Source organism: Amblyraja radiata, chromosome 34 (genome assembly GCF_010909765.2).
Source record: "Amblyraja radiata isolate CabotCenter1 chromosome 34, sAmbRad1.1.pri, whole genome shotgun sequence".
NCBI lineage: Eukaryota > Metazoa > Chordata > Chondrichthyes > Rajiformes > Rajidae > Amblyraja > Amblyraja radiata.
Genome location: NC_045989.1, coordinates 16,469,946 through 16,495,427, shown reverse-complemented (window position 1 = coordinate 16,495,427; position 25,482 = coordinate 16,469,946). Strand labels below are relative to the sequence as shown.

Sequence of the window (25,482 nt, the reverse complement as noted above, 5' to 3'; positions counted from 1 at the left end):
CAGCTATTTACAATATATGTTAATGATTTGGACGAGGGAATTGAATGCAACATCTCCAAGTTTGCGGATGACACGAAGCTGGGGGGCAGTGTTAGCTGTGAGGAGGATGCTAGGAGGCTGCAAGGTGACTTGGATAGGTTGGGTGAGTGGGCAAATGCATGGCAGATGCAGTATAATGTGGATAAATGTGAGGTTATCCACTTTGGTGGCAAAACAGTAAAGTAGACTATTATCTGAATGGTGGCCGATTAGGAAACGGGGAGATGCAGCGAGACCTGGGTGTCATGGTACACCAGTCATTGAAAGTAGGCATGCAGGTGCAGCAGGCAGTGAAGAAAGCAAATGGTATGTTAGCATTCATAGCAAAAGGATTTGAGTATAGGAGCAGGGAGGTTCTACTGCAGTTGTACAGGGTCTTGGTGAGACCACACCTGGAGTATTGCGTACAGTTTTGGTCTCCTAATCTGAGGAAAGACATTCTTGCTATAGAGGGAGTACAGAGAAGGTTCACCAGACTGATTCCTGGGATGTCAGGACTTTCACAGGAAAGAAGACGACTATTCTCTAAAATCACTTCTGTCTTGTCTTGAGGACATTAAGTCCTGGATGGCCTTAAACTTTCTGGGACTTAATGAAGAGAAGACAGAGGTGATTCTGTTTGGCCCCAATGGCTGCCGTGAACCTCCCTTTGTTGACTTGGGTCCACTGGCATTGTCTGTAAAGCCAACCGTTTTGAACCTGGGTTTTAGGATGGATGGTGATTTTAAACTAGATAAACAAATAGGCGCGGTGGTTAAGTCCAGCTTCTTTCACCTAAGGAAGCTGGCAAAGGTGAAGCCCATTCTCGAGCGGGAGCATTTTGAAACAGTAATCCATGCCTTTATTACATCTAGGCTGGATTACTGTAACGCACTCTACTCTGGAGTCGCACGAGCTTCATTGGCTCGTCTCCAGCTTGTTCAAAATGCTGCCGCTCGCCTTTTGACCGGAACTCGAAAGAGGGAGCACATTACGCCAATTTTGGCCTCCCTTCACTGGCTCCCAGTGCACTTTCGAGTTCATTTCAAAATTCTTTTATTTGTTTTTAAATCGTTGAATGGGCTTGCCCCGCCTTACCTCTCTGAGCTGCTCCACCTATATGCTCCTGCCCGGTGCCTCAGGTCAGCTGATCAGCTGCTCCTTGAGGTACCAAGGTCTAAGCGGAAGCTCAGAGGGGATAGAGCCTTTTCTGTTGCTGCTCCGGCACTCTGGAACACCTTGCCGCTGCACATCAGACAGGCCCCCTCACTGTCCATCTTCAAATCCTCCCTAAAAACACATTTTTATTCTTTGGCTTTCGACACTGGCTGAGGCATTGCTCCTGTTTTTAGTGCTTTTAATGTCTTTTAATTTTTAGTGTGTTTTTTATAGTCCTTCGTTTTACGGTTTTTAATGGTTTTTAATTGTTTGTAATAGCTTTTTGTTCATGAGTTCTCATGTACAGCACTTTGTGGCAACTGCAGTTGTTTAAAGTGCTTTATAAATAAAGTTATTATTATTATTATTATTATTATATATGAAGAAAGACTGGATAGACTCGGCTTGTACTCGTTAGAATTTAGAAGATTGAGGGGGGGGATCTTATAGAAACTTACAAAATTCTTAAGGGGTTGGACAGGCTAGATGCAGAAAGATTGTTCCCGATGTTGGGGAAGTCCAGATCAAGGGGTCACAGTTTAAGGATAAGGGGGAAATCTTTTAGGACCGAGATGAGAAAAACATTTTTCACAGAGAGTGGTGAATCTCTGGAATTCTCTGCCACATAAGGTAGTTGAGGCCAGTTCATTGGCTATATTTAAGAGGGAGTTAGATGTGGCCCTTGTGGCTAAAGGGATCAGTGGGTATGGAGAGAAGGCAGGTACGGGATACTGAGTTGGATGATCAGCTATGATCATATTGAATGGCGGTGCAGGCTCGAAGGGCTGAATGGCCTACTCCTGCACCTAATTTCTATGTTTCTATGATACAGAAGTCCCGTTAAATGGCAAACTCACTCAGTCGTCTTTTTGACACCCAAAAATTTGGTGCTGGACTCCCCAAGGAGGACCCCAGCCAGACAATTCAGCATTTACACGTAGAAATTCAGCTCTCAATTCCTAGAAACATAGTTCCATTGATTTCCGCGAAGATGGACTGGAGTAACTCAGCGAGACAGGCAACATCTCTTCATAGAAGGAATGGGTGATGTTTCGGGTCGAGACCCTTCTTCTGACAAATTCTTTCTATCTAGAGATGTTGCCTGTCTCGCTGAGTTACTCCAGCATTGTGTGTCTATCTTCGGTGTAAACCAGCATCTGCAGTTCCTTCCTATCCATTGATTTCAGTATGGTTAGGGTGTTAGTAAAAATGTGCTTTATACTCACATGGTTTAACCTTGGATTTTATTAAAATATCATAATATTAATCATTTTTAAACATTCAGAATGTTGTTTAAAGTCTCAACAATTTTGACAACTGACAGGGAAATTTTAGTTCAGGGTTTCTCTTTTTCAAGTTCTTAGTACTTCCCACCACCAATTTCTGGAACTCTTCAGGCCATCCATATCCAAATCTAGAAGCCTGGGCATGCGGCAGGTACAAAGGCCACTGTGGATTATAAGCCTGTGCCAACAATATCTGATCAGGCAAGAGATTGTTGTCGTGAGCAAATAGCCACTCCAATCTTTTTAACAAAGATTTAATAATTTTCCTGGGGGAATTGATCTCCCAAAACAAAAACAAAAACAAAAAATCATGACGATATTTAACCACTTTGAGCAGACTATAGGCAAATATTAGACAACTTGCTGTTCATCAGAACCATTTTTCTTTCCCCCCCCCCATAGGTGCAGTCTTTTCTGCTCAGAAATAAATACTAAAAATAAAAGGCCCATTTTATTAGTAAAGAGAGTGTGTTTTGTCTATCTTATGAAATGAAATGCATTCAACTTTCAATAAACTAGAATTTAGTATTAATTGGCAGTGTCTACAGAACAGGTTACTATCGCCCCTGCACAAAATAAATAAATGATAGGAAAAGGCAGACTTTCCAGTATCTAATTAAGTCATTTTTTATAGAAGTCCAAGTGCAATTTGAAAATGAAAATCTGATAGTGAGCAGACAGAAAAATCAAACTTTGTAAGTATGAACAAGGAGTTGAAATGAGCTTGGGGAGGGGGGAGTATGGAGGAGATAATTAGATCACATCACCAGAGTGGAAGCAGATGAACAGAGCTTTGGAACGAGAACGCAATTTTAAGTCATCATGGGATCAAATGACACCAAGGTTCAACTTTAGTCAGTTGACAAGAAAATAATTTCTAGCTGGGACCAAAGACAGTAACTTCACTGTCTCACTAAGAGATTTCTGTTCAAACAGTTCTAGATACAGAACAAAATCTGCCAATTTTGAGACAGCATACAAATAGTGAACAGCCAGGTGTATATCAGTAGACACTGACACTATGTTTGAATATTATTTCTAAAAGGGCAGAGTGCAGAAGAAACAAATAATTTGTAGTCATCTAGCACTGCGGTAGCATTATCCGCCTAGTGTGTTGATGAATTAACTTTACAATATGGATCTTCCCCAGTTTACTGGGAGACCAGTAGGGTGGATTTGCCGGCTGCGATGGAGCTGCAGACATCTTCTGCTATGTGGGAACATTATTCTGAGCAGTATCTGAACAGTAAAGTTAAATGCCCTGGCTTAACCACACACTGCCTTGGTTGACCAATATTTTTATTTAAGTATTTTGCCAGGCAGCCGCTTTTCCAACCTGCAAACTCATCGGGTGACAAATTGCTCTTAGGAACTGGGAGGATCTGTACAGCTATAAATGAGCCCGTCATATTGGGAATGCAGTGGCTTCTCTAAACTGCATTCCATGCCCGTGTGCAATGCCAAAAGAGGCTTCCTAATATTAAATAGCAGCTGAAATAAGATCATCTTATTTTCTAGCAAGCAGAAATGGTTAAAACTGAAAAATACTGTTACTTAAAATACCCATGCATTTGAAATAAAACTAGGATGTCTGAATTACAAACTTACCAAAGCATATCAATCAATTTTAATTCCTGTAATTATGACCCACATCTGCTTTAAGGAAAATAAGCTACCTTCCTGGGAAGGTTAACAGTACATTTACAGGAGAATACAGAATCTCTTCAGCAATTCTTTTCATATCTTTGTTGTTGACTCAGCCAGGATGACAACCGAATGAACATGAAGATCAAGGGCAACAAAGTAAAAATATACAGAATTACAAGACCACAGGGCAGCACAAGACTCACAAAAATAGGGTTCAAGACAATTTCTGCAGCCTAAAACCTTGAATCCTCTGAGACTATTAGATCAGCAGTCACTGAACATTCATCGTTCCCTAGGCTGAAGGCAAACTTTCAAGACAGCATTAATAGGGCAAAAACAGGCTACACGATCTGTGCTACGTGCCATCAGTTCAACCAAAGGGCTCGTGACTGCTGGCTAAATAAGTCAAATCACTGCCTGCTTATGGATGCATGTCACAGCTTCTTCTGCTGTTCAGTTATTTGCCTACTTCACAAGATGAGGTGTACAAGCTTTACTGATTAAAGGACACTGTACAGATGCAATTGGTTGTACACATAAAAATGAAATGTTCCCATGCTACCTTTTAAAATGTTAAGCACCTGTTATTAATGTATTTTATGTTTGACAAGACACTGGAATATTTATGAAGACGCTGGAATATTTATCTAGAGAATGAATGAACTTCAAAAAAAAAAACCCCCATCATGCCAGGAACGACTTACCAAACTACAAACGCAGGTTGTATCAAATTTAATAATGCTATACTTTACATCAAAATTCTACAGTGAGAAAAAAACTACTTCAATTGCACAAAGTAGTCACACTAAGGGTGCAGAAACATGATCCTAACTTTTGCTGTCTGTCTCATAACTCCAATCCTGGATTCCCATGCGAGTGTGCTGTGCAGCATAAACATTTGGGACTCAAGGTTTCAAGGTCAGTTTACTGTCACATGTACCAATTAAGGTACAGTGAAATCTGAGTTGCCATACTAAGTGAAAAGCAACAAGACACACAACCACATAAAAGTTAACATAAACATCCATCATAGTGGATTCCACATTCTTCACTGATGGAAGTCAATAAAGTTCAATCTTCTTCCTCTTTGTTCTCCTGCGGTCAGGGCAGTCAAATCATCTGCAGTCGGGGCGATCAAAACCCCCGCAGCCGACGGTCGAAGCCCCCGTCGGGGTGATCGAAATTCCCGCGCCGGGGCAATTGAAACTCTCTCCCGAGTCGACCTCTTCTTAGTCGACCGCAAGCTTCACGATGTCTACAGGCCCCGCGGTTGGAGCTTCGATCCCCGGCAAAGGGATCGCATGCTCTGCGATGTTAAAGTCCCGCAGACTCCCGCGGCATAGAGCGCCCGTCGTCTCCAGGAAAGGCCACCAACTCCACAGTTAGGCCACAGTGGGGATGGAGAGACAATACAGGGGGGAAAAAAATGTGCACCCCCCCCCCCACATAAAACGAACCAAGGAACACTAAACATACCTTTTAACACACGCTAAACATAACAAGAAGAAGAAAGGACAGACAGACTGTTGGCGAGGCAGCCACTGCCGGTGGCACCACCTGGTGAGAGTTATATCTGGCAATTCACCATAATTGGAGTCCAACTGTAAGGACTAGAGTACGTTGTTTCTTGGCTTCTCAAGATTGCATTGAGGGAAACAGTCAATTGAATATTGTGTCGGTTTAGAGCTCAGGATTGCAATCATCAATTTCAATGAGGATCACAAGAGTAAATATCAAGGCGATAAAAGAGAAGCCCAATTATCCTTTCTTAAATTATTTATTCGATATTAAACCAGGTTCAAATCTCTTTTTTGTTTACACTTAGTTTTAGGCAAAATCCAGCCTTTTCAGTTACATGTCGTCAAGAGATGATTCCTGCCCTGAAACAATTAAATCCAAATAAATCTAAACTAGTGGTAGTCATTGGACAGATTGGTTCAATCTTCGCCTCAAATACAATCTGAACAAAAACTTTCTTGTAACTGCCCCATTTCAAACGACACTACAACTCTCCACCTTCTTCAGCAAGTCATGCCACGGATCCACCTTCCCCAAATTTTGATTGAAAATCTGGGTTGGAGCACCAAAAACTCACCTAGTCATTGCACATTTAAGCGGTTGCTTAGTTTACATATGATACGTTCATCATTTTGGTTCAACTCCTGATGACAAATGTAAGGACTCGCCCCTTCTCACAAGGGTAACCTTTAGTTTTTCCACATGGACTAACAATCCACAAGATTACACCCACTTTTGATGCAATTTCTCAAAAAGTCCTCACGGTCAAAAGAGTATCAGCCTTGAACATACTCAGAGCATTTACAGCCCTCTGGAGGTAGAACAAATATTTTCAGGGAGTCAAGGAATTTCTCTTCATCTTAGACCTAAACAGCCAATACCTTACCCTAAAATTATATCCCAGTCTCTGCAACACAAGGAAACATCCTCTTAACATCCATCATGTCAATCTTGATAAGAATCTTTGATGCCATGAGGTCAACCCTCATTGTTCCAATCTGAAGTATACATAATTTCTTCCTCTCTCATGAATCTTATGATTGATAAAGGCACCAACTTTTGCATAGTGGATTTATACCAATTTATAATTTAAAACCATTTATGAATACCTTCCTGTCTACGCATAAACAAACGTAGAAGTGCTAAATGTTACCATCCAATTTTACATTCCTCCTCATTAGCTCTTCCATTTTCATCTATCCATGACAAATGAATCAAATAGGAAAACAAGGCTCAAAAGTGAAAATTCAATACAGTACAAAGCAGAAGAGCTGTACTGGTGAGAGTAATGCCGGTCATGATTGCAACTGTTCTGAGAGAGGGGCCAAGGGCTGTTTTCACATTCCTTAAAAAAAATACTTCTGGCAAAAACAATGAGAGATAACATGAGAAACTAAATAAGCTCTATTAATTCTCTGCTTTTAAACAAAGTAGATTGTTTCATCTCTCTGGATTTTGATACTACAGGTGCACAACCTTTTATCCGAAGATCCAAATAACGAAAACCTCCGAATAGCGGCCATTTTTTCGGTCCTTGAAGAAAGGTCCTTGAAAACGTTCACCGAGGGCGGCCCGCAGAGGTGACATCTCCAGTCGGTCCTCGAAGAAAGGGGAACTAAATCCCCATTCATAAAAGAGAAGGTGAGGGTATATTGCGCGGGAGGGTTAATAATTGACAATATGCTGCTGCCTGCCCGCTGAGTTAAAAAGTTCCCACGGTAGACTTACGATACACAGTGTTTCGTGAGTCTTGCGTGGGAACTTTTTAACTCAGCGGGGCAGGCAGCAGCAGATTGTCGCTCGCTTCAGTATCACCCCACCTACACCCCTCTGCTTCCCGGCCATGTGTGTGACCCCTTCCCTCCCCTCTCCAGCTCCCCGCCCATTGCACCGGCGTGGGGGCTTTGCACTGTCTTCATGTCGGTGATGCCAGCAGGTCACTGCCAGTCACCGGAGACGTCAGGACCAACGGGACACCGACCCCCAGGCCCACTGCAAGCACGGAGATCCCAGAGACCCACAGCCAGCAGCAGCCCAGCCCCGTTCCAACTCCAGAGGAAAACTGCAAACTGGCTGGAGACGTCAGGACCACCAGAAGCTGTTCCCGAGCTGCGACCCCTCATCGGGACACCGACCCCCAGGCCCACTGCAAGCACGGAGATCCCAGAGACCCACAGCCAACAGCAGCCCAGCCCAGCCCCGCTCCAACTACAGAGGAACCTGGGTTGCGGATGACGGGGCGCAGCTCGGGGCGTCGTAGGGGCCCATCGGGGAGCGGGTTCCTGTTGGTCTTGACGTCTCCGGCCACCTGCCATCCTCCGGGAACTGTACCGCCCTTGCAGGAGAGTGGGGTTGGTTGCAGTTGCAGAGGGAGGGGGCAAGGGCGGTACAGTTTCCAGTCTCAGCTCCAGTCCAGGGGGGTGGCCGGAGACGTCAGGACCAACGGGACACCGACCCCCAGGCCCACTGCAAGCACGGAGATCCCAGAGACCCACAGCCAGCAGCAACTCCAGCCCAGCCCCGCTTCAACTCCAGAGGAACACGTAGGGGCAGAAGCTGATGGTGTGCAAGGTACGTCTTGTTCTTGGGGTGGCGGATGAGGGGGCGCAGCTCGGGCTGTGGGAAAACTGCCACTTGTCGCCGTAGCGGCCCATTGGGGAGCGGATTCCTCTGGAGTTGGAGGGGGAGGGGGTATTGTGCTATTTGATCGCCCCCTGCTATCCCAGGGACAGGGAGACACAGCGGCTTTTTAGACTGGTGGGCAATCACTTCCAAAGTTCTGCCCACACAGTCAGTACACCTCTCCTATACTGCATTTCATACAAACATTTATTCTGCAAGAAAAAACTACATTGAAGACTCAAACTCGCGACCGAGTTTACTGCAGGGATCAAGGCGCAAACTCGCGACCTTGCGGATATGAGCCGAGCACTCTACCACTGAGCCAGCCATTAAAATCTACGCTAAAAAAATTTCATTCCGAAGGCCGACAAATTCTGAATTACGAAAAGTGTCTGGTCCCAAGGCTTTCGGATAAAAGGTTGTGCACCTGTAGTAGGAAATTAAAAGTAGATACTCAAATTACAAGTCATTTAACAGATACAGTGAATCTATTTTATTTGCGACTAACACTGAATTGCATGTTATGAGAAATGCTAGCATTGAAGCAGACTTACCCTCGAGGATTCATGCGTTGGGCTTGGCTGGTCAGCTGATCCCCAAGAATTAGTACCTGTTCTTTCTTCCATTACTATCAAAAGAAAATACAGCGTTGCTTAGACTGAAGATAGCGCTCAAAAAACGCGTTTGCATCATTTGTGTTTCTTAAATTACTTTTTTGAAAACTTGAGGTAAATTTAACATAATAATAAATTCCTCAAACATTATCTAAATATCAGCAAACCCAATAGCATCCTGCCAAATTAGTTCTTAGGAAATTCTTAGAACTATGTATTGTTGATCAACAAAAATGTAATTTCATTTCCATTCTTTAACTGAAGGTGCTCACTGTGATAGGATACGAGCACAAGGAAATGAGACAAATTTTCCATTTTAGACCAGTGCCAATTATTTTAAGATTCTTCAAAAGCAACAGGTTTCCTCAGTTCTTTTTAACCAAACATCTTGGACCTATCCTCAAAAACTACATTTGCTTCACAAATTATTTTCCATCCTGAACCACCAAATGAGGTGCCAATTAGTATAAAATTATAGGCATGTTTGTACTTGGAAATATTTTTGATACTGCCCCGACTTGTATAATGAAAATGCTCAAGCTGGTAAAGAAAACGTATCCATTTGGATTAGATTCAAATCAAGATTTCAGAACTGAAAGTCCTTGATAGACCACAGTGGAGACACAAGAGACTGTAGATGCTGAGGGGGAAAAAAGTGCTGGAGGAATTCAGCAGCTCAGGCAGCATTTGTGGAGGGAAATGGCAAATGAGATGACTTTCTGGATCCGATCCTTTCACAAGATACCAGCACTGTGATTTTTTTGCACATTGATACAAGTAATAGAGGTCCAGTACAATATCTCTTAACAATCAACTTTAAACGGGTATAATACAAACTAGAACTGGTCTTTAGTGAAAAACAATATTTGACCCAGGAAAAAATTATACAACTGTTTCTGCAATTTTAACATTCTTTAATCTTCTTTTGTAAAGGCCCCTTTATAGATCTAAATAGAGCTTTCCACAACTTGACTGTATCTTGTCTTCCACACCTTTCAGTGAAAATTCCATCACAGATTTCTAGACCCAACTACCAGTTTATTTTTGACTTGTTTCTACCAACTGCATATACACTTCCAATAATTAGTGGATCAGCAGCATTAACATTTCACTTCTCCAACCAACTACCATGACCAATATTAATATACTACAATGTTTTTCATTAAGAAATTGATATAAAATAGACCAAAACACAAACAAGTATAATGTACAGTAAATACAGTAGACTAGACATGACAGTAAATACAGTAGACTAGACATGACAGTAAATACAGTAGACTAGACATGGATTGAAACTTTTGCACATCTCTACTCTTGAACCAATCATTATTTAGATAATATACATTTTTAATATTGTCCATGAGACCAATGAACTTTCACAGTTTCTACTTAATCTCTGCACATTATCTTAAACTACATCCTCCCCTGTAGTTTTATGTCCTCTTCAGAACAACTTTCATGTCCATCAGCAAATTTATCACACATCTGGATGTTCAAATGATTTAATTATACAATGCAACTGAACAAATAAAATTAAGTCTGCACAAAACAGGAGCTTCATACTTGAACGGGATTTTTTTTCCTTCCTTGTGAAAAAGTGAAATTTGGATATTCTACTCTGATATTTGGCTATGTATTAGCAACCTCTTAAATGTTAACTTCAATGGCAATAAGATTTTTCACCACAAATTCCATCATCTGGGATACAATAGTTAATTGTGTGCATGCATACTGTGCATGAATGCAAACAATTGGTCAAGGAGAAGATAATTTACAGTGCAAATATATATATATCACACAATATCTTTCCTTCTATATTTATATTTACTGTCTTCGAGTTTTTAAAACCTGTAAATATACAAACATTAGGATGATGAAGAAATCTTTTGGTTTTAATTCCAAGTTTTAACAATTGTAGGTCTTTCATACCATATCCAAACAACTAATCATTAATAATTCAGTTCAAGATGAAAAACCATGGATCAAAACATTTATTTTCAAAGCAATGTTAAAATAGGGTGCAAGCTTGCCAGCTGACTAGGCTGATCCAATGATAGATTTTAACCAATAAAAACTAGATTTCCGATATAGTAATAACAGGTGTACTTATGCTTCTGCCAAGCCAGTGCCCAAGTTTCTAACTTCATTTCACCCATAATGATACTCTTAAGTATAGATTCTATCTAGCACCAAATAACATGAACATTTTTTCAAATCAAATTTTCCCAACTTCCATGAAGATGCAATGTTGAAATGGTTTCAGCAAATTGCCCAACTCCATTGAAATTGTTTTATCAAATGGTAATGTTCGGTTGTTACATCATTTCTACCTTTATCATGTGAACAATCCATTTTATTTCATGAAATGCAATTTGAGATGTGCAAATTTCCATCAATAAAAATGTAATTTTGCTTCATCAAAAATCCTATCCTTAAAGAAATGCACTTTAGCGTTTAAATCTGTCTTGTGTAGAAATATTCAACATTCCAATATTCAACCATGATTGCATTCACTCCTGATTCAGTCACCATCTGTTCGGGCATTGATGTTTCTAAATGCTGAATCCAACATGAAGGAATTTTAGTTTGCAAATTCCAAAAGGCAAGTCAATTAAGAACAATTAAGTCTGAAGAAGGCTCTCGGACCCCATTCCTTCTCTGCAGAGATGCTGCCTGTCCCGCTGAGTTACTCCAGCATTTTGTGTCTAACTTCAATTAAGAATATGTTTGGCTTTGAAGTTGATCGCCAATGCAGATTCCAAAGGCCATTGAATGAAACTGACGTCATATTTAACTGGGGGTCTGATAATATGACTAGACCAATAGCCTACAACTCCGCAGGTCGTGCTCCTGAAAGACACGCGCGCGCGCGCACACACACGCGCGCGCACACACACCCCCCCCCCCTCCTCCAAGATCAGAGTTGTGTAGTTATAACAATGGTCAAATTTGGTCTTCATATACAGTTCAGTTCAAGATTTGACGTTAATACGTTAAGCAGACCAGTCTATGAGTAATAATTCTCTTGGAAGGAATAGGAAGTGGAGAGAGAAAATACCATTAGAAAATACCATCCCAGCATTGTTCAACATGGAGAGAATGTCGCAACAGCAGCTGCAAGGGAATCAGGCTGACCAGTGTCAAACTACGTGTGCGTGTATGCGTGCGCGTACACATGCGAGTGCATGTAAAGAGTAGAGAAGAAATTAGCACTCATGCCAATCCAGATAAGCAACTGGAGACTGAGATAAATGCCGAAGTGTGTGCTAAGATCTCAGAATGTTAGCCCCTCATCGGGCTGGATGGATTAAATGGTGGCACAGCCAGCTACAAGGGGAAGGTACCCTGACCTTCACACTATCAATGCCAAATGTCATCCTGCTCACTCTCTCGCCCTCACTATGGAATGACTGGGCACAGAAAGAAATGTTTCTCATAAAGCATGGAAGGTGTCTGTTCAACTGATTTCTTTCTCCCCAGAAACAGAGGCTTGAGAAAATTACAGTTATTACTGAAATACTTCAATGTTCCTTTACTAATTTCTGCCCAGTTTACAATTTCACTACAATTTGTTTACATTCAATCAGACCATAGGTCATGACAGAGAACCGGAGCCCACCCAATTTAAATCTTCAAGATGTTGCAATCAATACATAAATAGTTAATTTATTTTCCTGGTATGGGATCAGTGTAAATTTTAATGCGCATATACAAGGCTCAAAGTACAACATTGAACGCAGAACTTTGAGTCTTAGATAGTTTTCTGCCTCCGATTCAAGCCAACGCTTTTTGACCAAGGAATGCAAGGAAGCAAATCTATAATAGGTTGTTGAATTACAGGAAAATTGCAACAACGACAACATTATCATTAAGCAGATAAAAATAAATCAAGAGTGAATTCCAGGAGCTTTGAGCAATCATTTTAATGACAATTCTTTATTGTTTCTTCTTTTATGACTCAACTATTTTATATAACCAGCAATAAATCACTCACTCAAATGTCAAAATCCATCAGGACAAAAGCACAAAATGTAGACTTGTGGGCAAAAGCTATAATTATGACTGCATCCAAGAGGTTTGCTTTAAGTTTGCCTTCAGGATATTAAGGCAAACATAAAATCTTTGGATAGTCAAAATCTGTGCTGAGAAGTTAATGGTGATTGATAAGCAATCTTCAGAACCCATAAGCAATGCAATATTAACAAGTTACTGCCAGATAATGGACTCGCATGTCACTCGTGTCACTCGTCACAATGGTAACACGAAATCCACATGTTGCTGGAAGTTTCAAACAGGTAGATCTTCTATAACTAGATAGCTGCTCTCTTACAAAATATTGCATATAAAAACAATTGCGTCTATAGGAAGGCGCAGGGGGGGGGGGGGGGGGGGGGTTGGGGACTAGAGTTTCAGATTAACATTGTTATTTTTACTGCATGATTTTCAACAAAAAGGTATTTTTAAGAGCTACGTCTGTTTTTCTAGTTAAAATAATAATGGCTGCAGTTTACATTGTTCAAGTTTCATTGCACAAATGTCATTAGAAGCAATTGCCTGTCAACTTCACTGACCACGAGTGTGATACAATCATTTTATATCTGTAGTGAAACACTTTCGAGCAGAACTGCCAGTATTCAGTAGATCAGGCAGCATCTGTAAAAAGACAGACTGCAATACTGGCAGTTCCTGGCCCGCTGAGAGTTTCCAACAGGTTATGTCACTAACAATCAGGATGGATTTAATTTTTATTCAGATTCCCACCATGAAGATTTTTGCCATCAACCATGTTTTCTCAGCAACAACACTCCAAATTGTGAGGATTACAAGACCATCTGAAACATTCTCCCAATTCCTTTGAGATAGAAGCCATCCAATGCAAGAAATCAACGTGGTACGATAAGGGTCAAAATCCAACATCCAACTAATCTCTAAACAAGCTGTCCCATTTTGGATTTTCCACAATTTATGGATGCAGCATATCAGATACATCTTCTTAGACAGGATTATTGTAACGTTGACAAAATACTAGACTTCAGTCAAAAGCATCAAAACATCCAGTATCTGAAAGGGCATCAACTTTAAAATCCTGATGCACATTTTAAAGGAATGCACAATATTGATCGTTAAGAGCAATTTCAACATTAGATCAGGATGAGACACAATCCTCTGGTAATGGTATGATAGGCAAGGAATAAAAGAGGGACCTACTGTTGAAAAATGCTGTTATTAAAACACCCAACTTCATCAGAATAATAAGCACAAAGCATCTTGGCAACACACCTGTTCCAAGCAATATCACCCTGTTTGATTATATCATCCAAGTGATCGCAAAGATGTCTATATCACCCACTCCACTAAAGGTGAACTGCTGAACTGAACATTGCTTAATCTGCTCTATTAACCCGATCAACCTGGCAGCAAAACATCAGCAGCAACAAAACATTAGCATCAGCAGACGTATTGTTACATATTCAATGTCAAAGCATTCAAAAGACCCCACAAAACTCTCTTTTCAGACCACACCTCAGACAACCTGTCAATTCTCACCTATGAGAGCCACATGGTGTCCACAGCCAATGAAGTCTGCAATAATTGGCACGTTGAGCAAGAACCAGGCCAGGTTTGATGAGAATAGCCAGCAGATCAAGCAGTTAATTAGCTGCAACGTGTTCCTGGATTGAAAAGTCCCACTGATCCCCAAAAGGAAAAGCAACAGCAATAAGGTAACTGAAGCCAGATGCTCAGAGGAAGCTCAAACACCAAAGAGCAGATGGTAGACGGAGACAGCACAGAGAGCTCATCAACTCAGATAGTCTTGGCTTGTGAAGACCATTAGCACTGGAAGAAGCTATCGACATTCATGTGCACCTCCTCTATCCTCATCTACTGCATCCGCTGCTCTAGATATGGCTTCCTTTATGTTGGCATGACGAAGTGTAGAAAAGGCAATTGTTTTGCCGAACACGCACTTGATCCACCAAGGTCTACTGGATCTCCCGATTGCTAGCCATTTCAGCTCCTCATCCCTCTCCCATAATGACCTTTCAGTCCTGGGCCACATCTATTGCCAGAGTGAGGCCACACCCAAACTGGAGATATGAATACCTTCATAATTCCGCTTCTCCCCGTTGGATTGTGACCTTGTCGTGGTCGGGGAGCTTATGTGTCTCAGTGACCCCTAGAGCTATGCCAGCAGGAGATTCGACTCCAGTTAGGGTCTCCCATGCTGGGCAGGTCGAAGGGTAGAGGTGAGACGAAGAGCTATCCACTAGTCCTCTAGGTTGTAGGTTGCGCACAGGGTTAACAACCCTGTCTCGTAAAAACAAATATGTTACGGAAACAGCAACTGTAGAAATCAACACGAAGTGGAGCACCTTCGTTGCTGCCCTACATGCCAGGAGGCATAATAGGCAGTAAGTAAGTAATAATTCCGAGTGAGTAGCTTACAACCCAACGGTATGGGTATTGAATTCTCCAATTTTAGGTAACTAACCAAACCCCACCACCTTCTCGTATAGGAAAGAACTGCAGATTCGAAGGTAGACACAAAATGCTGGAGTAACTGGAGTAATGCTGGATGCCGGCAGCATCTCTGGAGAGAAGGAATGGTTGACGTTTTGGGTCAAGACCCTTCTTCAGACCAAAACGTCATCCATTCCTTCTCTCCATAGATGCTGCCTGTCCTTCTGAGTTACTCCAGCATTTTGCATCTACCCACCACCTTCTCCCGGTATTTGTCCCCTCCCACCAAATTCCTTCCTCTGGCTTCATGTTTTCATCTCTGGCCTTTGTCCAACCACCTGCTAATCAACTCCCCCCCTCCACCTGTATTCACCTATCAACCTTTCACTTGCCAGACCATGTCCTTACCCCAACCACAATCAGTCCGAAGAAGGGTCCCAACCCAAAACATCACCTACCAATACTATCGAGAGATGCTGTCTGACCCACTGAGTTACTCCAGCACTTTGTCTTTTTTTTCGAGGTTAAAACTTTTGTTTTCAGATAAAAAATAAATAGCTTTGGGGGCCAAAGTTCTTGCCACTAAAGTATCAAAACTTAAGAGCTTTAGTTATGTACCCACAATCTTACTGAGCACACTGGAAAGGATATCACTGCAAACCTCAAATATTCCATACCTGTAGCTATCTTCAAGCAACAAGACAAATAACACAATTACTGTTGGATTACAAACATCTGCCTTTTGTCACTGTGCATATGAACAAGCTCCCTGAGAATCAGAGTTAAACAGCAATAAAACAGACCCTTCGGCTCAATTCTTCCATGGTGCCCACCTGAACGCATTTGCCTCTAAATCTTCAAAAGTTCAAAGTACATATATTTATTCTTACAAATGGCAAAACCAGTTTCCCGTCTCTAAACTTTTAGGAATTGTTCTGAACAATCTTGTGCTTCTGGTGTCTTTCATTACAATGTTGTGGAGATATGGTACTGTAGAGTGATTATGTATTTTCCAATTTACAGACAAAAGTTGATTCATGGACATTTAAAAACAAAACCTATTCATTACTTGGTGAAGGTCTATACCCAGTTATTTTGTGATATTAGTGATTTATATATTAAAACTACACAATTGTGAACAAATTACTTGACTTCTTTACCCCAAAGCACTGCATGAGCATTCTCACCATGCTGACTGCAACAGTTCAACATGATGGCTCATCTTGTCTTATCTTAAACTAGATTCGACCATTGCTAAATCCTATCAATGAGTTTAAAACAACGTTCAGCTTTGGCAATGTAGTGTGCTAAATCATCACTTGGTTCAGCGAGTTAAATAAACACATTTATTTTCTACAACTGTCGGTTTGAATTAATAGCTTTACACCACAAACACCAAATTCATCATCTTTAAAGCAGGAAATGTTCCAGTGTTTATTAATAAACAATGTTGATCTCATTTGCATGCAGTGCACATCAGGCAAAGTGATTTGTTGATTTACACCATGCTGTATTTTCTCTGCATTGCCTTCTACTTGTTTTTGGCAGAATCCAGAGATATTCAGCTAATCATCATTTAATATAATCTTAGAGTGAATAAAGACCAAGTCTAGCCTTCACTTCAAGATTTTTTTTTTCTCATAATACATTTCGTGAATCACAAAACATCACAATAACCCTAAGCCAGAAGCAATTGCTAATCCTACAAAAATACTGCACTGATTTGCATGCACTCAATTTGCATTCTAATGTACTAGGCTATATTGCAGGTCCATGAGAGAAATTGCATATTTTGTCAATGCACAATACCCGAGTCAGATACACGCAATCACAGAACTGCCAGAGTCTATATTTAATACCCACTCCCCAAGAACATATTTTTATTTACACAATTTTATGGAAGATGCTTCTTGACTTAAAAGTGGTTGATGTCATAACTATCATTCAAAATCAAAATAGTTTTGATACATCGTTTACATTATGCATCCTCGCACAAGGCTCAAATTCACATGCCCCCCCCCCCCCAATTAAATCTCAGTATTATTTAAGGAAGTTATTTAATTTGAAATTCAGAATATAGCACAATTTCATTTACCGAGTCCTGAATAATCAATCAAAAAATCGACAAGCAAAGACCGATGAGGATACCATACATGTCATGCAGCTAAAGCAAACACTAGCAACATACAGGGAAGAAAAACAAGTGCAATGAAAAAGGGAACAGAGAAATACAATTTATAGATTTAATGGAGGAAAGATTGGACAAGGCTCAAGCAGACCATCATTAGTGCCAAATGGTCTGCTTCTATTACTCAAAACATTGACATCTTAAAACTATTTGAGAAACAGCCCCTTATTATCGCATTTAACAAAACACAACTACTTGGAACATATTGGTAACACCTTGGCACAGCTGAATTTAGGCTCAGTTTTCAATAAAGCAAGAGCAAACCGAGGGACAAAAGAGCAAATTGCCCAAATGCCTGTTAGTGGAACCGCCAATACTGCCAACAATTACAAGTTTTTCTTTGCAGAGGATAGGAAATTGCCTTGGGCACTTGCATAAGCCCAACTCCCGAAGTATTTTCATCCATCCAGCAAAACCTCTGCTGAAATGTCGAACTCTTCAATGCACTCTGGATGCCAGCAGAATATTCTGCCCCTTGCTTGTCTGCACGAACAGCCTACTCGATTGTTAATCTAGGCAGTGGAGTGCACAGCAGGCATACCTACTCTGCAGGAAACTCACCATGCCCAAAAACAATTCATAATACTTGACAGTGCTTGCTTGGGGTGGTGTCCAGAATTCCCAAGATAAGATTTGGTTCCATCCTTGAGCATGGCAGAGTGAGCCATCAAGGAAATAAGAGCATGACTGGATAAAACTAATTGGGCTACAAGTTCACCAGCCAGATTCTTCAATATGGACTACCATTGTGAAGGTTCAACTCTAATCTCCACTAGCACCCAATCTTTTAGTTCAAGCCTCTATTTTAGCAACATGACTGGGAAAGGTTTTAGATTGTGGATGAGCACATAGCCTGCCAAAAAAATTAATGTGCAGGTTGGGCAGGAGAAGAGTTAAAGAAGAACAGGTTGACTATCTACACTGAACATATATGAGAGGGGGGACATAATTATACTATTCCACCCAGGATACTCCAAGGTAAAATAATCTTAAATGCTTTTTTTTTTAAATTAGAATAATTAAAAATTACAGAGGATGAAAAACTGTGGTATGTTCAAGGAAAAGAATAAAAATCCCTTCCTGGTAAATAAAATCCAGCATTATCTGGTATAAAAATGAATCAACTATAAAATTGCAAACTCGCATGCAACTTTCCATTTCATTTGTTAATGCTAGTCATTTTCCACTATAAAATCCTGAAAAATTGTGAGTATAACACAATAACAATTGTAGTTTTGTGGGTAAGAAGGAACTGCAGATGCTGGTTTAAACCGAAGATAGACCCAAAAAGCTGGAGTACCTCAGCGGGACAGGCAGCATCTCTGGAGAGAAGGAATGGGTGACGTTTCGGGTCGAGACCCTCCTTCAGACTGAAAGTCATGGGAAGGAAAATGGGAGATATAGATGATGATGTAGAGAGATGTAGAACAATGAATGAAAGATATGCAAAATAGTAACAATGATAAAGGAAACGGGCCATTGTTAGCAGCTTGTTGGGTGAAAACGAGAAGCTGGTGCGACTTGGGTGGGGGAGGAATGGAGAGAGAGGGAATGCGGGGGTTACTTGAAGTTGGAGAAATCAATATTCATACCACTGGGCTGTAGGCTGCCTAAGGGAAATATGAGATGCTATTCCTCCAATTTGCGTTTCACATCACTCTGACAATAGAGCAGACCTCGGACAGAAAGATCAGTGTGGGAATGGGAAGGAGAATTAAAGTGTTTAGCAACTGGGAGATCAGGTTGGTCCAGGCAGACTGAATGAAGGAATTCAGCGAAACAATCGCCCAGTCTACGTTTGGTCTCGCCGATGTACGAGTGCACATCTTGAACAAAGGATACAGTAGATGAAGTTGAAGGAGGTGCAAGTGAACCTTTGTCTAACCTGAAAGGACTGTCTGGGTCCCTGGAAAGTGTTGAGGGAGGTAGTATTGGGACAGCTGTTGCATCTCCTGCAGTTGCAGGGGAAGGTACCTGGGGACGGGGTTGTTTGGGTGGGATGGGATGAGTTAACCAGGGAGTTGTGGAGGGAACGGTCTCTGCGGAAGGTGGAAAGTTGGTTGAGATGGGAAGATGTGACTAGTGGTGGTATCCCGTTGGAATAATTATCTGTTGTATGCGACAGCTGATGGGGTGAAACGCAAGGGCTAGAGGGACTCTGTATCTGTTGCGACTAGGGAGAACAAGGTTGAAGCTGTGGGGTACCGAGGAGACACATGCGAGTTGCATTTAATGCCCCAATCACCACCATAGTCATTCCATTCTTCAATTTATTTGCCTTAAAAAGGGTGCATTTGGAAAATATTTCACAAGGAAATATAGCATTAAATGCCAAAAAAAAGCAAATGCTCTTGTTATTCTGGCATTGAAACTCAACCACAAAATCAGCACCCGCAGTCAACAATTTTAATATGGATATATTCTATAAACAACTGAACACCAATAACTAAATATTCCCCCCATTGACTCCAGGAGATTACTTTGCAGGCAAGGTTGCAGAGAACCAAGACTTTCATTTGCATGAGATTAGGATTTATCACCCTGAACCATGTGGACTAAGGTAGAGGCAGCAACGTACTTTTAAAACAAAACACATAGATGTGGAAAAGGTTGAACTTATTGCCAATTCGCTGAATAACTTCACACTTTAAAATTAAATCTCTCCCCCAGGGATCACCCAGAGGATCAAATGCATTATGTTGAATAATCTCATTAGCAAAAGAACCAATAGCTTAAAAGTCTTGTTAAGAAAGGCCACAAAAGATTTTGGGATTCAGTGGCAGTGGAACACCTGTGCGTTCCAACCAAAAAAGTGAAATGTTTTAACTTAAAAACATTTAAATATAAATACATGAAAGGATTTACTGCATTTAACATATAGGGGTGATACGTATGCATTTGTAACAGAAGACCTTCACTGACAGAAGATTGGGATTCAAGGCAGTGGCTGGAAATTTATACTAAGTTAAATTGCAATTTTACTCAATGCTTACTCAATGTTTGAAGAATGAATCTGTCCAATATCTAATGACAGTTATTTCTTGGCATTAAGTAGCATTCCAAGTCCTCAAGCTTATACAAGGATCATGGTGAATGCAACAATTATCCCCGAGAGACTCCAACTTGAAAGTTGGGACAAAAGCTTTATTTCCCCCTAGCATCAGCAGTTGTTTTAACCTAGTTGATGAATGTATCTCAGTATTGAAATCAAACTTTAAGCATGAAATATTGGTCCAAGTGTTTGTATCTTAAAAGTTAAAAAATACTAACCACAAACGAGTCTACAAAGTAATTTTAGTCAAAAAAAACTGGATGGATGAATATACTCAAATTTTAAGTAGAGGACTTTACTCCGTGAGTAGAAAGATCGAAATGCAGACTCTTCCTTAAAATACTCTCTTCTGTGCAAACCAGAGATCACACTCAGCACTCGGCAGAATCCTGAAGTCATCCAACTCATTGATACTTCTCAAGCAGCTGGAAACTAGCTCCCATTTTTCTGCTCTTCATCACTTGGGGGCATTGAGAAATTGCAACAACCCAAACATCAACTAATATCAATCAAATCAGACAAGAGATCAAATCAGACAAGAGATCAAATCTGATCTATTGTCTTCCTTTTCTTGCCACAAAAGGATTGTACATTTGCCCAAATGCCCACAAGAGAACAATCTAGCTATGTCCATTACAACTGATGTGCAGGTCATTCAAGACAATGAAATTACACAGAAATCTATAGACAGAACCCATCCTATACAACTTGCCTTTGACAGTGTTTGTGCGTTACGTGAGCTTTCCACAAAACTTACTTCAACTAACCTTACTTAATGATCTTCATGTTCTCATTCAGCATTTTCGTGAAACCCATTTCCTCCATTTACTTCAATTATCCCATGGAGGGTCAGATTCCACAAAACAAATAAACTGAAGATACTAGTTAGAGATCCTGAAAAATGAGAATGTTACAATCTATTACTACATTACTAGCTTAGATAATTAAATTATGAATGTAATGACAACCCCCATCACTCTGAATTCAGCTGTGACACTGTCAATTCTAATTAAGGGCATACTGTCAAATTCAGAACGAAAAAAAAATGCACATGCTTAAAACATGCACATCCTAAAAGTTGTACAGTTAACATGGCAAAACAAAATAAAACTGTTAGCTGGTTACTCTTGCTGTCAAATTAGATGAGAACAGAACTGTATTCATAAAGACAAGGAAAATAATTCTCAGACCCATATACCGAATAGATGTGAGCATAACTAGTAAACTGGCATATTTTTTAAGTCTTGTTTAGAAACCCACGAGATATTTAGGACTTTGGAGAATCAATTATCACAGGAAGGCAATGAGAGCTTCAACAGACCAGATTATGCTATGGCTTCAGGTTAACATTTAATTTAACCTCTTGAATTCTTCACCAAACCAAAAATAAAATCATTTATAGCATCAATCCCACTATATACAATTCTGCGATAACAAAATTGAAGGAGCCATTAATCTAACGAAATAGGCTGTGATCTGAATGCCACATACTAAAAGCTAATCGGAATAAATCGGACCCTTCCAATTCACAGAAGTAATCAATGTGGAATGATATATTAGAAAGATCAGGTAAAAACAGATCCTAGTATGCCAAGAACATAGAGATATAAGTTACAAAATTAGATGCAACTAGATTTTTTTTTTTAAAAGCATATTGGCAAGTCTTCTAGGCAAGTTTCTTTCTCACCAATTTTGTCACGTTGTTTCAGCAAATTGGCATTATTGGAAACCCAGACGAAATAAGTGAAATACAGAAGTTGAATTGCACAGCTAGTCTTTTTTTTCCAGCCATTTTCTTGCATTTTGTCCAAGTTTCAAAGCTATTGAAAGATTTATGGGATTGACTTACCATTGCCTTAAGGATAAATGTATCTTCTGCTTCTTGCTATTTGGGGTGGGGGAGAAAAGGATCCATCATAGTAATCATGATTGGAGGACCTTAAGAAGAATTACGAGAGAAAGTCTATTTCTGAATGAATTTCTGAATGAAATTTTAAAAGCCAGTTGACATTTATAAATTTACCCAATAGTGGGGGGCGCTGTCCTGTGCACGGCTGCAGCCCAGCCAGCAGCTGTCTGTCTTTTCATCTTTTTATTTTTTATTTTAGTTAGTTAAGTGTTTTGTTTGGAGGTCTAGACTTTTTTTATGTGGGGGGTGGGGGGGGGGGGGGGGGAAAGGGGGAAACTACCTTTCAGGGTCCCTACCTGGTCGGAGAGGCAGCTTTTCTCCGGGCTGCAGCTACGACCCGTCCTCGCAGCCTACCAGCGGGCCTGGAGCTGCGTTTCCTGTCGGGGACCGCCCAGAACCTTGGCTTCGGCGGCAGCACAGCGCTATCGCGGAGCGGGCGATGCCTTGCCCGGGTCGCCGCGCTGGAGCTCTGGTGAGTTGAAGATCGCTGAGGAAAACATCGCGGAGCTGCGGGACTGTGGATCGACCAGCTGCGGGCAGCGGCGCTGAACTTTACACCGGGTGCCTGGGATCTCTAGATGAGATCGCCAGTGGTGGAGCTCCAACCGGCGCAGCCTTGTTGGCTTTGGAAGCCGCGGCCTCCAGTGCGGAAGCGGCCATTCCAGGGTTCCCAAGCCGCTGAGAGGACTCTCCCGACACCGGAGCAACATCACCCGGCGAGAACGGCCTGGAACATCGGGCCTCCGTAGAGGCAACTGTGGAGGCCTCAATAGGCCCGACTATGGGTGAACTGGGGTTGGGGACTGGACTTTGTGCCTTCCCTCATAATGGGAACCATTGTGGGGGGATGTTCTTTATGTTTAAAACTCTTATTAATGTTATGTCTGTATTCCTTCTTTATGTGCTGCAAAATGGCAAGAAGCATTTCACTTCACTACACCTAGGTGTATGTGAATGTGACCAATAAAATACCTTTGATACCTTTGACCTTTGAAATAATGCTTCATTGCAGAAATATTGCATATTTATGATTGTAAGCCACTAATATTTAGAGATGCAGTTAGAGAATCAATAAATTCCATTTATGTTAGTGTCAAAACATTAGAATATAAAATAGAAAATTAATCAGAATAACTATTAAAAATGTCAAATTAATTTTGCTAAAATTGTGTTCTCCAAGAACACTGATTTAGCTGTCTCTTGCACAAATATTGGCATATTATTTACTCAGAATTCATAAAGCTGACTTGAAAACAGCATGAATTTACCAAATTTGCCTTTCAGACCCAAAATGTCAACTGGCAATTTTCCTTATGCTGCAGACTCAGCTTCTTTTTTCGTGTAATAAAACCGTTAAAGTAGCATCTTTCCTTAGTACAAAGTGCAAATGCATTAGCAAAGCCAAATTTAGAACCAAGTAAATCTTATACTGCTGCAGGGGAACATTTATCCCTGTGCTCACTAATCAAGTGAGGAGCAAAGATGAGGTAAATCGGGTATAACGCGGGAAAATATGAAACTGTCCACCTCGACAAGAAAAGCAGCAGCATTTTATCTCAATGGCAAGAGATTGCAGAAGATCTTTTTTTTAAAGTCAACAAATTGCAAAGTGTCAGTATGAAGCCCCAGCAAGTAATTAGAAAAGCCACAATGTTCTCATGTATTCAATTCTATGAGCAATAAATAAGTAAGAGGGCTTGCCTTCCATCTTGGAAACTACGTCTGGAGTACTGTGTACATCATGGTCTCATTGAGGGAAAAACATAATGAGCTGGAAGGACTTCAGAGCAAGCTTACCATACTAGTATCTGGAGTGGGCGAGTTGTCTAATGAGTAAAGCTTGGATAGCCTATGTTTTCATTTCTGCTAGAGTTTCGAAGAGCAACAGCGAATGACCAAAACAAGAAGGTCATGTAAATGTGGGGAGGATATTTCCTTCTCGGGAGAATCCAAAACCAGGGGATTGGTTTAAAAATGAGGTCTTCCATTAAAAAGAGATTACATTTCTTCATAAGAGTTGAGCAAATTGCAGGGGCTAGTCTTTGAATATTGTTAAGGCGGAGATACATGCAAACAAGGGTGTGTAAGATTACCATGACTAGACAAATAATATGTTATGACATGATCTTATTAAAAATACACTTTAGCTACTGAGTGTTCTGCTCAATGTATCCCTTCCCTGAAAGGTGATCTAGTTTGCACTACCAAGTAGTATTGAGAGTTGTTTAAATTTGCTAAAGCTGTCATTAATCAACAATTCCACTCATTATAAACTAATCTGCAAGTAATATTTTTTTTAAATATGGGGAAACATTTGCAAGAAGGAACAGACACACCATTTAAGGCAGACATTAAACCATATTTAAAGTTGAATGCCTATTTCCAACATTAAATTAATCTTTTATATGCAATCAGACAAATCTTTCCACATAGAGGAACGTAAACGATTCTGCAGCTTCCCAAGGCATCACTTCCTTTCCATAGATCACAATTGCTATGGAAACATGCTCCTCAGTGAGAATGATTGAAATGATCTATGACACACACATGATGCCCAAACTCAAACATTTCAAAACCAGCCAGTCATTCAAAGGCAACAATTGTCAATTGTATCTTTCAAAGAATTAAGCAGGACACTTGTTAAAAAGGTCAACTGGTCACCCAAAAATAAACTACTAATTAAATAACACGCATTGGACATCTTAAAGGTGATGCAAAAGCCCAATAGGCAACTCCATGAGGTTACCAAACAACAAAAAAAAGCATTTAAAATGAAAGTTCTACTAAAAGCAACTTACAAAATACCAAATTTAAGAATATTGAACCCACTTTGAAGTAAGGCACAATATATATGGACAGATCCCTGCATTTGTCCAATTCTGTTCTTTCTCCATTTGCAATTACCCAATTCATGGCACTTTTACAAAGCATGGTTACAGAACAAGAATATTTCTCGATTTCCAGTTGAGTGCTTGGCAGGAGTCAATAAGGGACATTACCTGTAACCA

General features: G+C 40.6%; 1 protein-coding gene across 21 annotated transcripts in view; it reads right to left on the bottom strand.

Annotated features, from left to right (window-relative positions):
• The window catches only part of tcf12 (transcription factor 12), a 151,690-nt gene that overhangs the window by 110,117 nt on the left and 16,091 nt on the right, over positions 1-25,482 (bottom strand). For 16 of the 21 annotated variants that reach the window (XM_033050557.1, XM_033050558.1, XM_033050564.1 and 13 more), the window contains exon 4: positions 8,804-8,877. The exons of 4 other annotated variants lie outside the window; for them this stretch is intronic. In XM_033050557.1, the coding sequence (XP_032906448.1) occupies positions 8,804-8,877 (74 nt within the window). Of the gene's footprint in view, positions 1-8,803; positions 8,878-21,332; positions 21,449-25,482 lie in introns of those variants that run through there. One more of the 21 variants, XM_033050565.1, reaches the window with a different exon arrangement.